This window comes from Trachypithecus francoisi, unplaced genomic scaffold (genome assembly GCF_009764315.1).
Source record: "Trachypithecus francoisi isolate TF-2019V2 unplaced genomic scaffold, Tfra_2.0 Contig01440, whole genome shotgun sequence".
In the NCBI taxonomy this organism is placed as follows: Eukaryota; Metazoa; Chordata; class Mammalia; order Primates; family Cercopithecidae; genus Trachypithecus; species Trachypithecus francoisi.
The window spans coordinates 30511334-30528809 of NW_022681431.1; the positions used below are offsets into that span (position 1 = coordinate 30511334).

Here is a 17476-nt window from a genome sequence, read left to right on the forward strand (position 1 = left end):
CCTGAGCATATTTTGTTCCAGTTTGTTCCAAGTGCTGGCCCCACATTTCCTTTGTTGGAGTTGCCAGTGCTGTTCTCTGCCAGGTTGACTTAAGATAAGTGGCAGAGCCACACCCTTGACCCCTGGGTCCGGGATTCATTTCCTGCTCTTCTGGATTAAACTGTTGGCCCCTACTCTCTTCTGTGCCACTAACCTCCCAGAGACACCTGCTCAGAACAGTGTCAAGATAATAGACATGGATAGGATTTTTCCACTGAATTTCAAATTGCCCAAGAAGATGCTGCAGAGTGCCTGTGAGAAATGAGCAGATGGCCAGGCGCGGTGGCTCATGCCTAGAATCCCAGTACTGTGGGAGGCCGAGGCAGGTGGATAACCTGAGGTCAAGAGTTTGAGACCAGCCTGGCCAACATGGTGAAACCCCATCTCTACTAAAAATACAAAAATTAGCTGGGTGTGGTGGTGTGTGCCTGTAGTTCCAGCTACTCAGGAGACTGAGGCAGGAGAATCACTTGAACTTGGGAGGCAGAGGTTGCAGTGAGCTGGGATCACGCCATTGTACTCCAGCCTGGACAAGAGCGAGACCCTGTCTCAAAAAAAAAAAAAGGAACTGAGCAGCTGCCTGGCGGGCACAGAGGTGAGCCCCCTGTGTCCTGGCCAGGACTCTTCTGCCAGACCATCACTCCATGCTGATAGGAGACCCGGGACCTATGTGGAGCAGCTGGAAATGATGTGGACTGCCACATAATATGACCCTAAAATAGCTCAAGGAAGTTATATGTGAGTGGACTCTATTTAAACAGTCTTGCTCATTATCCTTTGGAAAACATTGGCGTGTATTTTCTTTTGGTAACAGAGGTGCCAAATTCTGAGCACTCGAGATTGTGGGGCAGGCTGTAGCACTCTCTCCTGCCTGGTGGGGTGTGACTCTGCTGGGCCCGCCTGGGCCTTACCAGATCTTAGATTGGAATCAGCCTTCCTGGATTCTGCAGGTGGCCAGTCTGCTGTGGTGACACCATCCTGTGCCCCAAGCCTTCGGGAACCCACCCCTCTGTTGCTGTCCCTGCTTCCTTCTCTGAGCCCCACCTCTGTTCCTGCTGGAGCTGCTCCTAGCAGGTGTCCAGGACTTCAGTGTTAAAGAGCGGAGGGTTGCAGAGAAAACACTTGGCTTTGGGGAAGATAACTCCATTCCGGGAACTGCACATCAGGTGCACCGTCTAGCACTGTGGATCTTCTGACTGGTTCTGTTGAATGCATCCATCTGACTGAAGTGTGGATTATAACAAAAGATGATGACCTGACCACAGATCATTTGCACAGAAAGCTTTTTGGAAAGCATAAGTAACCAGGTTAATAAATACAGTAACAGTGAGAGAGATGACAGCCAGCCCTCAGTCATGGCTCCTCCACTTTACAGCTCTAGAGCCTTGGGCGAGGCACGGAATGTCGTGGCCACAGCGTCCCCTACTTTAGGATGAGGGGTTTGGACCTCTGAGTGCTCTCTAGGGTCCCATCTCCCTCTAACAACTCCATTTCACTGTCCAGGAATCTGGCTTTCGGAATGGTGACCCCGGGACATCTCTGACATCCCCTAACTGGTGGCCTAACTGCTTCCCACAGGCTCTGTGTCTCATCTCCACTGCCTGCCCCTGTGTTGGCCTGTCCATCCTTCCCTCCCTGCCCCTGCGCCAGCTGGCCGCTGCTCCTTGACTTTCTGTTTGCCTGGCTGTTCTCGTGGCCTGTTTCTCACCATATTGTTCCCAGAATCTGGAATTCAACCCTGAACTCATCCTAAAGTCATATCCACGTCTGCTGGGTCTTTCTTCCAAAGTCACTTCCAGTAGAAGCCCTGGTCATCGTCTTCAGCCAGGTCCCTCCTGCCATCCTGTCTCTTGTGTCACGGTGCCATTTTCTGCCTGCTGCCCAGGACCGAGTGTCCCTGTCGAACCTGGTCCCTCAGAGTCAGCCTCTGCTCCTGCTCATAGCCTTGCATTACGGAGGCCGCAGACCACTGCTTCCACTGATTCAATATCAGAGCAAATCCCTGCAGCGACCTCCTCCCTGGCCTCCTTAACCCTGTGTACTAATCTACTCTTCTGTCTTGGAAGGGCACTTCCATCACAGTCCGCTCTTAGATAAAGGCCCAGTCCCTTCACTGTGCCTTTCTCCCACCCATGGCAGCCAGCCCTGGGCATGACCCACGGGACCCACCCATCAACCTGTGTGTGACCCTTGGAACCCACCTGTCAGCCTCCGGGTGTGACCCTCGGAACCCACCTGCCAGCCTCCAGGTGTGACCCTCGGAACCCACTTGCCAACCTCTGTGTATGACCCGCGGAACCCACCTGCCAGCCTCTGTGTGTGACCCACAGAACCCACCCGCCAGCTTCTAGGCATGATCCTCGGAACCCACCTGCCAACCTTTGCACGTGACCCACGGAACACATTCACCAGCTTCTGTGCATGATTCCAAACCCACCTGTCAGCCCTTTGCTGGTCTCGCACGCGTTGCCCCTTGTGGAAGCTGTTCTCACACCTCGCAGAGACCCTGAACCTGCCCGTCCTTTGCACACAGCTGCAGACCTGCCCCTCTGTGGGGACTGCCTGGCCTGGGGCCACGGGGATTCTCCTGTGGGTCCTTCTGCTGGTGTCACCTCATTTGCTCCTTTGACACTTGGCATTGCCATTACTGCTCTGTGATTTCTGTCTGTGCCTTGGCAGTGAGGGCTGACCTCTGGGTTTGGGGACCCAGTTGTCCAGACTGTGCAGGAAGTTAGGAAAAGGCTTTGATTCAGTGACAACATTTCCCATTGTGTGTAGATAGTGGACACTTGATAGAGTCTTGTTAAATGAATTAGTGAAGTTGTCACACTTTCTCCTCAGCACCCAGCATTACTGCCTTGCTGCCTCACTGATTAATCAAAGGCTATTTTAGCCAAGTAACCTAGTTAGCCAGACTCAGTCTCTCTCCATGTGTCCACAGCTGGCCTTCCAGTCTGTTTTGTTTGGGAAGCCCAGTGACATTGAAGTGGCTGGCACAGTAGGACCCAAGCAGGCGGTTTTACCGAGGGAACGGACATACCGTTGCCTTTCTTACTTAGTGGTGACTTGGATGATCAGCCAGTGACAGCCATCTTTTTACCCTTCTAACCTCTATCTCAGCCTTTTGGACCATTTATCTTTCCACCTGTTCTCTATGGAATGTTGCTCAAACAAAAATGTTCTGAAGGGACTTAGTCATCCCTCTAAACTTGTGATAAATAGAGATTCATGGACCCACTCTTATAAAACTACTTTTTCCTTGGAAGTCTAACTGCCCTTATCTGTTCCCCAGTTTGTGGTTTGTCATCTGAAAAAAATACATAGGGCTGTTATTTGGAGCTGTGATTCATCAATAAGACCCACAGGATTGTCATGTTCTTCAGTTGTGTGTTTGTGCCTTCCTCATGAGCCAGGGAAAGGCTGGGGTGACCACTGGGGCACGGCTCCTGAGGAGGGTGAGAGAAGGAGGCTGTTATCTTCCTATGGCAAGTCCGCCACGTGGACCCGCTCTGTGGAAATGCACTGTGTCGTTTATCTTAGTTTTTGGGTTTTTCCTGCATACACTGTACTGTGTCGTTTATTTTAGTTTTTGCGTTTTTCTAGAGGCAGGGTCTTGCTGTGTTGTCCAGGCTAGAGTGCAGTGGCATGATCCTGTTTCACTGCAGCCTTGACCTCCTGGGCTCCAGCGACCGACCCTCTCACCTCAGCCTCCCACGTAGCTGGGATGAAGGCGGGCACCACCATGCCTGGCTAATTAAAAAAACTTTTTGTAGAGACAGGGTCTTGCTATATTGCCCAGGCTGGTCTCAAACTCTTGGCCTCAAGGGATCCTCCTACCTCGACCTCCAAAAGTGCTGGGATTACAGGCGTGAGCCACCACGCCTGGCCTCACTGTGTAGTTGTGAATAGCTTAACAGTTTGCAATGTGGTGCTTCTCACAGCTCTTCTCTGTAATGGGAACATGAGAAATAACCTGGTACACTTTTATGCTTTGTGGTGTGGCTTTCAATTTTTATAAACATGTCTTATTGCTATTGCCAGGCACTTAGATTTTTAATAAACTTCCAGATACAACAGTATTTTTCTTTATCTCAATATCTCATTTTCCATTGAATTTAAACAAAGTTAGATTCTCTGGGCTTGAGACAATTTTGATTCATTTCACTTCAGCTCTGAAGTACTGTTTTGTAAAATGTAGCACAGTGATACTGAACCAAGCGTTTTGAAAGTTTATTCTCTGCAGGGTACATTTAAGAGGACTTGCCTATCAGAATTTTTACATTTCAGTCCCAGAAACTTTGTGTAACAATACCTGTTGGATTCTTTAAATCTGGACTTTATTAAGTTGACAGAGGTATTTGAGAATAGATGACCACCCCGAAATGAGGAATAAAGTTTGTTTTATACAGTTGTTTAAGCATAAAAATAGACAGATATTAATAGTAGTCAGAGTATTCAGTTACCAACCTCCTGCCCCTCCTCACTGAAGATCTGGTGACAACTCTAATCCGTGTGGCATAGAGAGTGGTGCCTTCGGTCTGATCTGAATGCTTCTCCTTTACACTGGGGGGTCCTGGGGACATCTCACCTGCTTCTGCCCTGGGTTTTGCCTTGAGATGTTATGCCTCCAGCTCTGGGGGCCTTGTCTTAGTCTGGGCTTGTGTACTTGCACAAATTACAGTATCTTAACTTCCATACATTCTGCTTTGGAAAAAACGAACCTACACTTTTATATATTATATCCTGATACACTTCAGCAGCCTGACATATACCAACACAGGTCTTTTATGAACCTATCAGTTAACAGACACTTTGAGTTATCGCATGGCCTTGCTCTCTGCCAGCCAGTAGTTCATATTCAACAGCAGTGCCATCCCCGTCACAAGGCTGTGTTAGTGCAGCTATTTTTTATACTTCATTTACTTCATTATGCTTTGCTTTGATTTTAAATAAAAACTAGTAAAACAAAAATAGAAGTGCTGATAAGAAGCATTGATCTTTAAACATTAACACAATTGAGAACAAGATGAAATAAAATTTTTTAGGCCCGTGGAAAGCAGTGAGTCTTTCACCTCATCTGGATATTAATTGGACCTAAGCTAATCTACTCTGTCACTTAGGAAGGAGATGAAAAATAAGGAACAGTATGAAATGCTGGAACCACATGGTCGAAGCCTGGACTTAAAAGAGCAGATGTAAGGAGAGATCTGGCACCACAGATTGAGCATCCCTAATCCCAAAGTCCAAAATCTAAAGGGCTGTAAAATCTGAAGGTTTTTGAACACTGACATGATGCCAAAAGTAGAAAGTTCCACACTTAAGTACTTAACACAAACTTTGTTCCATGCACAAAATTATTAAAACTGTTGTATAAAATTACCATCAGACTATAAAATCATTTATAAAAATTCAGTTGTTTCATATAAGGTATATATGAAACAAATGAATTTTGTGTTTAAGCTTGGGTTCATTAGGAATATGCCAGTATTCCAAAATCAAAAAAAAAAAAAAAACCAAAAAAAAAAAACCAAACTGAAAAACTTCTGATCCCAAGGATTTTGGATAAGAGATACTCACCATATATAGCTTAATGTTCTGAGCTGGAGCTCCTTTAATAAGGTGGAAGTTAGTTGTTCAGCTCTCAGTTTGACTCTTAAATATGTTTTCAGGAAATGTTCAGCTTAGAGCGTTTGCAGAGCGTGTTTGCTCATTCAGTTTCTGTGGAAGGCTTTTCCGCTGCCCTGCACAGAGGTCCATGCCCATGACAGCAGACAGGATCGCTGCCTGGGCCTCAGGGGTCTTCCCTTCCCTGGTTTGCCGAGAGAGAGGGGGGGGGGAGAGGGGAGAGGGGAGAGGGGAGAGGGGAGAGGGGAGGGGGAGAGGGGAGAGGGAATGAATGAGAATGGTGGTGGCAGCGGCAGCATAGAGAGGGCTCATTGTTAAACCTCTCAGTATTAGTGGTTTTGACTTTTTAAGTTTTAAACAAGAAACAGATCATACCATTGACTATCCCTCTGAGTCAGAACATACAAACCCAAGAGTTGCCTGTTCTAATGTGGCACTACCATAATTTGTTCTACCATTTCCTAATGACTTTCTGTTTGTTTCTAATGATTTCATTCAAGATATGCAGTAAGTATCCTTGGGCTACCAGTGAAATGAAGCAACTTTTCATATAATTGTCACCATTTGTATCTCTTCTGTGCGTTCTCACCACTTGACATTCTTTGCCCATTTTTCTTTCTTTCTTTTTTTTTTAGATGGAGTCTTACTCTGTTACCCAGGCTGGAGTGCAGTGGCCATGATCTTGGCTCACTGCAACCTCTGCCTCCTGGGTTCAAGCAATTCTCTTGCCTCAGCCTCCCGAGTAGCTGGGATTACAGGGGCCCGCCACCACACCCAGCTCATTTTTTTGTATTTTTAGTAGATACAGGGTCTCACCATGTTGGCCAAGCTGGTCTTGAACACCTGACCTCAGGTGATTCACTTGCCTTGGCCTCCCAAAGTGTTGGGATTACGGGCATGAGCCACCGCACCCAGCCCCATTTTTCTTCTGAGTTGCTCTCTTACTGATTTGTGAGTGCTTTTTATCTATTAGGTATCTTTACTCTTTGGCATATGCGTTGTGGATATTGTTTCTCCACCTCTCTTGTCTTTTGGCTTTGCTTATAATATCTTTTACATAAACTTTGAAAACCTTTTAATGTTATTTGCACTGTTTCATTTATACCATATGGCTTTCCTACATACACTGCTCTTTTTGCTACATGTATCCCATGGTGTTTTAGAGTTTTTGTTGCTAATGTAAATGGGATATTTTTTCTTTTCCACTGCAACTGGATATAGCTAACATAGAGAAAAGCTATAGACTTGTTGGTTTCCAGACAACCGGCTAAATTTTTTCTGGTGTTTAGTCTGTTGAGCTCTCTAGGCTACAGTCATAGCATCTCCAAATAAAAGTAATTTTATCTCATTTCAATAGTATTTATTTCATTTCTTTCTTTTATAGTGCAGTGAGCTAGGATGTCTATCAAAGTTATTCACCCTCTCTTGAGAGTAAAATCATGTCCTTCTTGCTGTCTGAGCTGCAAGCTGCTCCTTCCTTGTGTGATATCATCATGTTGCCTCCTCACAGCAGAAGCTCTTGGTATCAAATGCCTCCGTAGCCAGTGTTGTGCAGTCTGCTTTCTTCCAACTAGATTCTGAGCTCTTTAAAGTTGGGGATCGACGCCCCTTATTTTATATCCTTCATAGAATCTCCCAGAGAACTGGGCACATAGTAAATCTGTGTTGAGGTGTCCCTGTTCTCCTCTTCTGCCTCCCTGCTGCTTCCTGGAAGCCGGTTCTGACCTCTTGGGACTGTCAATCATATGACCATAGGATTCTGTCCCCAAGGGCCCTTCTTCCTTGCCTACCCTATAGAATTTAGATTTTTGAGCCCCTAGACCAAAGACGCTTCCCTTCTCAAAACTTTATTGGCGTCAGCATCACCTGGAGAGTTTGTTAACACAGATGGTGGGGTCATCCCCTGAGACTCGAATCCAGAGGTCTCAGGTGGGGCCCGAGAATTTCACATTTTGAACAAGCATGTTTGCTGCTGGTCCAGGTAGTATAGTTTGAGAAGCACTGCTCTAGGCTGCAGTTGGTGACCTCATGGATGCAAGGCAAAGAGTGCTTTGCTCAAGTAAGCTGGATTCCGATGGAAGTTTAAGCTTCATGTGGCAGAGCCCCTGCCCTCCACCCTGAGGTGTTGCGCTACAAGTCAGAGTATGTTTCAGGGGCACGCAGCGTTTATCTTTTGCAGGAGAGGCGATTCTGTCATGAAAAGCATTTTTTAGGCTTAAGAAAAACTCACTCCCCACACCGCCTTCCTCAGCCTCTGCACTTAGATACCTTCATGAAAACAGAATCATCCATCGGGATCTAAAGCCAGAAAACATCGTCCTGCAGCAAGGAGAACAGAGGGTGAGTGACGCTCCTGGGACTTGGAAAGCCTCAGGTGGGTGCGCCGGGAAGTGGCCTGGGAGGAAAGGAGCACACTCTGCATATTTGTGTGTATTTGCATTTCCTTGCCTGTGCTTTGATTCTCCGGGAATGCTGTTTGATTTGAAACAAAATTCAGCAAAAAAGTTGTTGCAGATTGAGGCAGGTTTGAATGGATTACATTGTTAGTCGCTCAAGTTGCAGGAATCTGATAAGGAAAATAATGTTTGCCTTCCTACCTCCACCCCTAGCCTCTGGGACTAGCGCTTCTTGGAAATCAACTTCTTGTTTTCCATCTGCCTTAAGAGCCTCGCCTCTCAATGCTAAATGGAAACCAGTGATCAGTTGGTTGTGTATGTGGCTGGGAAGAGGTACTGGGACTGGCGTCTGCTGCCGAGCCTGGTCCAGCCTATAGTTTCCCCAGAGCTCTTTGTGGCCTCCTCAGTGGCTACATGGCTCGGACATGGTGTTGACTGCCCCGCGAGCTTGACATTGCGGCTTTTACCCACTCTATGTGTTTAGCTGGGGTGGTGAGCACAGGCTCAGCTGAGTGGAATGCCGTGACTGAGTTCTTAGATCACCTAATCCCTTCATACAGCTGCCCTCAGCATCTAGGCCTAGTCTGTGACTACCACAGGGCTCGCCCTTGTTCCAGTTCACACTCACTCCTGTCAGTGGTGCTCAGATTTGAGAACTGAGGGTATTTACTGAGAAGAGGCTGGCGCGGTCCTTCCTGTTTCAAGTCTGGGTTTAGCCATCTTGAGGGCTGGTGCCTGTTCTGTTCATTCAGCTTCCCTCTGATGATGCGTGGCAGAGTGTGGGAGGACACGTGCCTAGCATTTTTACAATATGCCTTTTCTTTTGCCTTGAATCTACCATGTCGAGGACATTCCTTTGTGTATCTGGCAGCTCCTTGGGAGTTTGGGATCTAATAGTACCTGGGAATTCAGAAATACCTCTGCTCTAACACCAGGCAGTCAGGTTCCTTGTAGAAGGACATTGTGTTCTTGTAACCCTCAGATTTCTCCTTCCTTTTGTTTTAGTTAATACACAAAATTATTGACCTAGGATATGCCAAGGAGCTGGATCAGGGCAGTCTTTGTACATCATTTGTGGGGACCCTGCAGTACCTGGTAAGAAGTGGGCCTTGCCTGTTTGCCTGTCGGCTCCTCCCTGCTTCTGCATTTGTGGGGCTCCTCTCCCACCTTACTCCCAGCACCTGAATCCCACCTGCTCTCTGAATGTTTCGGAGATGCATAAGGTCACACTCATAACCTGGTCGGGTCAGCATTTTTTGCCACCAGATGCCCTGTGAAGGGATGTGGTCATCTTCTCTGACGTCCGGAGGGCTCTGCTTATGTACCTTGCACCATCTCCTAGCCTCTCTGTGCTTCAGCGTCTTCCCTGAAAGGAAAGGCTTTTAAACAGATCCATGCTGGTCTCGAGTGGTCCTCCCACCTCAGCCTCCTGAGCAGCTAAGACTACAGGCAGGAGCCACTAAGTCTGGCTGAGACCACAGTTTCTATGAGGTATCTCAGGGGCCACTGAGGAGGGGTCAGAGCTTTGAGCTCCCCACTCTTTGTTTACATTATTTGGTCTGAATATTAGGTTTCTGTTTGAGTCACTAATTCAAGAATATTGTGTCAGGCACTGTGCTCAGGGCTGGTGGCGCAATGGGGAAAAAAGAGAAGCCCTTTTCTGCCTTCAGACCTTAGAGTTTAGGAGGAAAGCAGGCATTACTGTGATGCTTATGCAGATAACTAAGAAATTACAGTTGCGGTGAATGTTACAAAGCAAGAGTGCAGGGTGTTGTGAAATTATGTATTGGGTGGCCTCAGCCTGGTCTGGGACTTGAAGGGTGAGGGGGTGAAAAGGGCTGGAGGTGGGGGACAGGAGGGGGAATTCCATGCAAAGGGATCACACACAGGAAGACCTGAAGGTGTGGCTGAAACCGAGCACAAAAGGAAAAGAGAGTCTTGAGTTGAAGCTGAGAGCGAGGTAGGGCACAGATTATGAAGGGCCTTAAGGGCTGGGCTAAAGTTCTAGACTTTATCTTAAAACCTCTGCAGAGATTGATAGGTTTTAAGTGGGAGAAAGAGCAACTCTTTGGAAAGCCCACTCCTGATACTGTGTAGAGAAGGAATCACACCAAACAGGAGTGAATAGCGGGCGAGGTAGGGGCAGTGAAGAGGCAGAGGGCAGTTAGATTCCAGGAGAGCTTAGCACAGCTGCCCAGCAAGACCTGTCTTAGGTTGCTTGCTGATGGCAGTAGCCTCCACAATTGGGATTGACTTAAGGAGTCTGCAGCTTTCAGAGCAGGACTCGCAGGGGGCTGTGATTCAGGTGCCTGTGTTCATATGATGTGTGATTCGGTAGGTCCTTCTGGAGTCCTCCTCAGCTCAGCAGCAGTTGAGCAAGGGGGACCCCATGCTCTAACCAGGAGCTGAGTCAAGTCATGTACTCACATGAGCTAAAACATCTGTCCTTAACCAGACATAGAGGTTGACCTACCCATCCCGGAATGTCTTCTCTTGGTTTGGTCTTCTAGGCCCTTCCTTAAGCTTCACATTTCCAACCAGACCGTGCACCACCCTGTCTCTGTGCTTTTGCTTGCCCTGGTCCTTTCTGTCTCCACCCACCGGCTGAGCCCAGTCTGCACCCCCAGCACGCCTATGCTGTGTTCCCTTCCTCGGTCGCCCCAGCTCTCTGCCTTACCAGCAGCCATGCATCACATTTTCCCTGCCTGTTTCTAAATATCCTGGCCTTTTCTGCAACCACATGGTACCTGGTTCAGGGGTTCAGCCAGCACTTAATGTGTGTATTTGGTGTGGATACCCTGGCATCATTTTCCTTTACCATTTGTAGCCTCTCTTCCCATGTCTACACAGCGCCCACGACTGCATCCTGCCTTAAGCTAATTTTCAATAAGTGCCTGAAATGCTGCAACCCTCTTTTTTTTCTTCCTTTTTTCTTTCTTCTTTCTTTCTTTCTTTCTTTCTTCTTTCTTCTTTTCTTCTTTCTTTTTTTTTTTTTTTTGAGATGGGGGCTCACTCTGTTGCCCAGGCTGGAGTGCAGTGGCACGGTCTCGGCTCACTGGAACCTCCACTTCCCAGGTTCAAGCAATTCTTGTGCCTCAGCCTCCTGAGTAGCTGGGACTAAAGGTGCATGCCACCATGCCCAGCTAATTTTTGTATTTTTAGTAGAGATGGGGTTTCACCATGTTGGCCAGGCTGATCTCAAACTCCCGACCTCAAGTAATCTGCCTGGCTTGGACTCCCAAAGTGCTGGAATTACAGGTGTGAGCCACTGCGCCTGGCCTGCAACTCTCATTTTTAAAGGGGAGAAGTTAAAGCCCGGTGAGGGGTGTGTGATGTACTCTGGCCCTGAATCTTTAGCCCCTCCATCAGGACTTACTGGAGTGAGTGGGGCATAGAAAGGTCTTAGAAATGGTAGCATGACATACCCGCTAAACATACCTGGAGTGCCCTCCTCGCCCTGCATGCATGTGCCAGTGCCCCCTGGGATGGAGCCAGGAAAGCCTGGGGTGAAAGCAGTTGGCTGGCCGCCCCCTCCTGCCGTGGTCCCCCATGAGAGGAGCAGCTCAGGTGTGCCCCCTCGTGTCGCTGCAGGCCCCAGAGCTGCTGGAGCAGCAGAAGTACACGGTGACTGTCGACTACTGGAGCTTTGGCACCCTGGCCTTCGAGTGCATCACGGGCTTCCGGCCCTTCCTCCCCAACTGGCAGCCCGTGCAGTGGTGAGTGGAGCCGGGGCACCTGGATGGAGGAGGGAGCCCGTCTGCTCTTTTCTCTTCACATACCCTGTTTCCCTGGCGCCCCATCACCGGGCCTGGGAGATCTGTGTTGTGTCTCTTCCGAGAGGAAGGCCTGTCAGGATCTAGCACGAGTAGGGGGACGGTCTGTGCTCCAAGGACCTGTTAATAGATACAGAGTAGCTGTTAAGTGTTCATGTGGATTCTGAGCCTTCACATCTTTGAATACAATGCTGTGTCAATGTCATCTGCTCTGGGTTCAGAAGTAAGACTATTGTGCGAATATGTGCACTTACACTGAGAATGCTGTGTGTTAGTAAACAGAAATAAAACACATGTACTCATGACAAGTCAGGAGGAAATATGTGGAAAATTGTTGACAAATTTTACTACAACCTCAATATAAATTTTTGTTTTAAAGTGTAAGAACATGACCGGGTACAGTAATCCCAGCACTTTGGGAGGCCGAAGCAGGTGGATCACTTGAGACCAGGAGTTCCAGACCAGCCTGGCCAACATGGCAAAACCCCATCTCTACTAAAAACCCTAGCTGGGTGTGGTGGCTGGCGTCTGTAATCCCAGCTACTCGAAAGGCTGAGGTGGGAGAATTGCTTAAACCCAGGAGGCAGAGGTCGCACCACTGCACTCTAGCCTGGCCAACAGAGTGAGACTCTGTCTCAAAACAAACAAAGATTCAAAAAAAAAAAAAAAAAACTGAGCATAAAGCATAAGAATGTAGCTGAAATTGTGAACTTAATAAATTACACAAAAATTTTTCTAATAAATTAAAGGATACAATGAAGATTTGTAGAATTACTCTATATTCTTTAGCTTTTGTTTTACTGATTAAAGAAATAATGCATTGTTCAGGATATGTTTATATAAAAGTTAATTATTACCACCAAAAATGGTATGTGAGGTAATGCATATGGTAATTAGCTCAATATAGCCATTCCACAATGTGTACATCATGTTGTACATGATAAATATAGACCATTTTTATTTGTCAGTTTAAATAAGGAACTGGGGGCAGAAAAGAAGAGAAAAAAGTTAATTTTACTGAAAGGCATAATTTAAAAATGAATATTCCCCCAAATCAGTTAGATTTCATTTAGGATTTTTCCTTGAGAGGCCACACACTAGTTTAAATGATGCTACTGCTGCTCAAAATTTACTTATCTCAAGTTTTAATTTTTTTGGAACCATAGTAAGTTCATGCGGCTCAAATTTCCAGAATAAGGGAGTATGCAGTGAAAAGTCATACCAGCCTCCCAGGCACTCATTTCCCTCCCCACAGGCACCTGCTATCTTCCAAGAACGTTTTCATATCTTCCAGGATTTTCGTATCTTCCAGGGATGTTTGCTATGTGTTCCAGTAAACTGGCATATGTTTGTTTATTTGTACATTGATATTTCCCCTCTTTTTTACCCTAATGGTAGCATTATCTGAACACGGTCCTGCACATGCTTTCAAGCTTTTCACACCATGAGAATTTCTTTTTGAGTCAATTTATCTGCAACACAAAAAATTATTCTTTTGAACTTAAATAGTACTGCACAGTTTAATTACCCCTTAATTTTTGCTAGATTAACTTAGCTTCATTTTTGTGTTTTGGAAAATATGGAAACAGTAAAAAAGCAGGAATCAACTGTCATCCCATAATTGGAAAACAATCACTATGAACAGTTTTGTGTCTCCAGGCTCTTCAGTGTTATATTTTTGTACTTTTTAAACAAACAAAAATAGGTTACTATAATATCCTCATACAACCTGCCTTTCAAACTAGATGTCGAAAATGCTTTATGTTTTTCTGTATTATTTGTAATGTCTGTTATTTCATTGGATGGCTGTGCTGTGGGTCATTTAACTTATCCCCCGTTGTTGGAAGCACGTTGATAATTTTTATTTCTTAAAATAACACTAAGAATAACATCCTTGTAGGGAAATTCTTGCACACAGTTGTTTCCCTAGGATAATACCTAGAAAGGGAAATAACAGATTAAAGACTTTGCAAGTTGTAAAGGTTTTTGATATGTGTTAGTTAGCAAACTGCTCACCAGGAAGGTCATATAAATACACGTCTCCACCTGGAGTGTGGACACTGCCCCTTTCACCACATCCTTGCCAACGCTGGCTATTGTTACCTTCTGGAAGTAATGAAAACAAAACATGAATGTTTTCAGAGGACAAGTGTGTACATCATGAGAATATTTATTTATAAGAATAAAGTGGGCCGGGCATGGTGGCTCACACCTGTAATCCCAGCAGTTTGGGAGGCCGAGGCAGGTGGATCACCTGAGGTCAGAAATTTGAGACCAGCCTGGCCAACATGATGAAACCCCATCTCTACTAAAAATACAAAAATTAACTGGGCGTGGTGGCACACGCCTATAATCCCAGCTACTTGGGAGGCTGAAACAGGAGAATTGCTAGAACCTAGGAGGCGGGGATTGTGGTGATCCACGATCGCACTGCTGCACTCTAGTCTGGGCAACAGAGCAAGACTCCATGGTCTTACCAAAAAAAAAAGAAAGAAAGAAAGAAAGAAAAAAAAGAATAAAGTGTATCCTTTGAAATCAATTCCAGAAAAGTGGTCTTAGGTGATGGCAGTCTATTCAATTCCACGTTTACCTCCCAGTGAAGGAGGTCCCTGCCCTGAGTTTGGAGAAATGGCAAAGTTTGCCCCACTGTGGTGACTTATTTTAAAACAGGCATTGCTTCTTTAGCTACATAAGTTCTGGAATATTGAGGAATTTGTTCATTAATTTATAGTCACACTTTATAGTGTATGCATTATAAAAATCGCTTTAAATTACATGTACATCTATAGTGTTTTTTTGTTTTTGTTTTTGTTTTTGAGACAGAATCTCACTCTGTTGCCCAGGCTGGAGTGTAGTGGCATGATCTGGGCTCACTGCACATCTATAGTGGTTTTAACTAAAGGAATTATTACATTTCTTCTGGTCACTTGTTGAGCATTTCTCTTATTTATGACAAGATGAGTTAAAATCCATTAGAACTAGAAGAGCAGATGCTTTTTGAAAATACATTCCTAATGGCCCAGCATCCTCGTAGGAAATCTGTTGTCTGCAGAGCCATCTTCCTAGAGCTTCCCTCGTCAGTGCTGGAGGGCCAGGTGGCCAGTTTCAAGTAGATTTTTCTGAAACCCAATAAGGAGCTGTTTTGTGGACTAATCTAGTTTTTAATGCTTTGGGCAACTTTTAAAAAATTTCACTATCTTATCTCAGATGGCAGGTAAATAGTGATTTCCAGACAAGTGCAATTCGGGCTTTACAATTCTATTATAAAGCCACTTTGAAATACATTTTAGGACAAGCCCAAGCAATAAGCATCTTATTTTGGGTCCTTTTTAAATTTCCCATCAACAACTTAAGTTTTCTAGCAGAGGCTTATTCCACACTTAGATAATTAGAAAGTCTTGGAGCCCCCGACTTACAGCTGTCAGTTTCAGCTCAAGCGGTAAAGCACCAGCCTCTGCCATGCTCCGGCTCTTCTAGCTTTCCAGTGTGCTCCTGATAGGCTGGTTCACCACTTGCCAATGAAAATTGTTTGGAGCAAAGCATTTTTTATTTGAATTTCCCAGATGTTTTGAGAATAGTTGGACATTCAAACAGAATAGAAAGAACACCAGACATTGGGTTTGAGCCCCTGATTCTGCTACTCTGTTGTGTGACCTTGGAAAAATAATTTGATTATCATTTCCTTTGGTCCAAATTGGGGGACTAAAAATAATGTCTGCCACATGGGCCTGTCATAGCATTAAGTGAATAAATGATCTGTGTCAGAATACTTGGTTATCTATGAAGTATTATTCAAATTACTCTTCTTATTACCAAGATGTGAAGCCAGTTGCATGTAGATTATTTTTATTGGCCAGGCACTGTGGCTTACCCCTATAATCCTAGCACTCTGGGAGGCCAAAGTGGGTGGATTGCTTGAGTCCAGGAGTTTCAGACTAGCCTAGGCAACATGGCGAAACCCCATCTCTACAAAAAATACAGAAATTAACTGGGTGTGGTGGCACACACCTGTAGTCCCAGCTACTTAGGAGGCTGAGGAGGGATGATTGCTTGAGCCTACAAGGTTGAGGCTGCAGTAAGCTGTGATTGTGCCACTGCATTCCAGCCTGGGTGACAGAAAAAAAATTATTTTTACCTTCAAATACTACTTCAGATACCCCAAGAAGTTCCCTAAGTTGGGAAATGTATAAGTTCATTTATCCTTAGAAACAGTATTTAGCTGTGTACATTTAGAGGGAAGTATCTATGTGTGTGCGTAGGTTTTGCATATTTTATGTAAATGTTGTGTACATAGTGTAATCTAGGTTTGGAAGTCCCAGTTTTAACCTCTGTCAAAACACAAGAGTGTGTAGTAGATGAAACAGAAGATAGAGCAAATGAGAAGGAAAAACCAAGGATGAGATAAGGAGGCAGTAGTACTGTCTGCAGAACTCTGGGCACAAGATGGTCAGTGACTCTGCTAAAGGTTGCTTTTCAAAAACTCATTCAGGCCGGGCGCGGTGGCTCAAGCCTGTAATCCCAGCACTTTGGGAGGCCGAGACGGGCGGATCACGAGGTCAGGAGATCGAGACCATCCTGGCTAACACGGTGAAACCCCGTCTCTACTAAAAAATACAAAAAACTAGCCGGGTGAGGTGGCGGGCACCTGTAGTCCCAGCTACTCGGGAGGCTGAGGCAGGAGAATGGCGTAAACCCGGGAGGCGGAGCTTGCAGTGAGCTGAGATCCGGCCACTGTACTCCAGCCTGGGCGACAGAGCGAGACTCCGTCTCAAAAAAAAAACAAACAAACAAACAAAAAAAACCAAAAACTCATTCAGGCAGTCCTGACCAGTCTTAAACTCTCAAAGAATCCGCCTGACTCAATGTGAATGAACTGACTTATTCCAAAAGATTGGGGCTATAAATCTCCTGTATAGTTGTAAACTGATATTATAAATGTAAAGTGGCTCTTGAGTGCTAAGTGTCATAGGGATGTGTATAACTGTATATTTCATTGACATCCCAGTCAACAATTGACTGCTTAGATGAGAGTGGTCTCATGAGATTATAATACTGTATTTTTGCTGTACCTTTTCTGGGTTTAGATATGTTTAGATACACGAATATTTATCATTGTGTTACCCTGGCCTACAGTATTCAGTACTGGAGCATGCTGTACAGGTTTGTAGCCTAGGAGCAATAGGATGTCCTATATAGCCTAGGTGTGTAGTAGGCTAAAACATCTAGGTTTGTGTTAGGTTCACACAAGGACTAAATCACCTAATGATGAATTTCTTAGAATGTGTCCCTGTCATAGCAACGTGTGACTGCACCTAACAAGATGCATATTTGCAGGCATTCGAAAGTCCGGCAGAAGAGTGAGGTGGATATTGTTGTCAGCGAAGACTTGAATGGAACAGTGAAGTTTTCAAGCTCTTTACCCTACCCCAATAATCTTAACAGGTAAGGCACAGCAGCATTACACGAATACATATTTTTCTTCCCTTTTTTAGAAATACAAGTCTGGACTGGGCGCGGTGGCTCATGCTTGTAATCCTAACACTTTGGGAGGCCGAGGTGGGTGGATCACCTGAGGTCAGGAGTTCAAGACCAGCCTGGCCAACATGGTGAAACCCCATCTCTACTAAAAATGTGAAAATTAGG

At 45.5% G+C, this 17476-nt stretch overlaps 1 protein-coding gene across 5 annotated transcripts in view; it reads left to right on the forward strand.

Moving 5' to 3' along the window:
- Positions 1–17476, forward strand: part of IKBKB (inhibitor of nuclear factor kappa B kinase subunit beta) — a 59454-nt gene that overhangs the window by 24760 nt on the left and 17218 nt on the right. For all 5 annotated transcript variants that reach the window (XR_004442122.1, XM_033232233.1, XM_033232244.1 and 2 more), the window contains 4 exons: positions 7916–8004; positions 9066–9155; positions 11652–11776; positions 17168–17275. Coding sequence is in view for 4 of the 5 variants with exons in the window: in XM_033232233.1 (XP_033088124.1) it covers positions 7916–8004; positions 9066–9155; positions 11652–11776; positions 17168–17275 (412 nt within the window). In the remaining variant the exon portion in view is untranslated. The remainder of the gene's footprint in view (positions 1–7915; positions 8005–9065; positions 9156–11651; positions 11777–17167; positions 17276–17476) is intronic.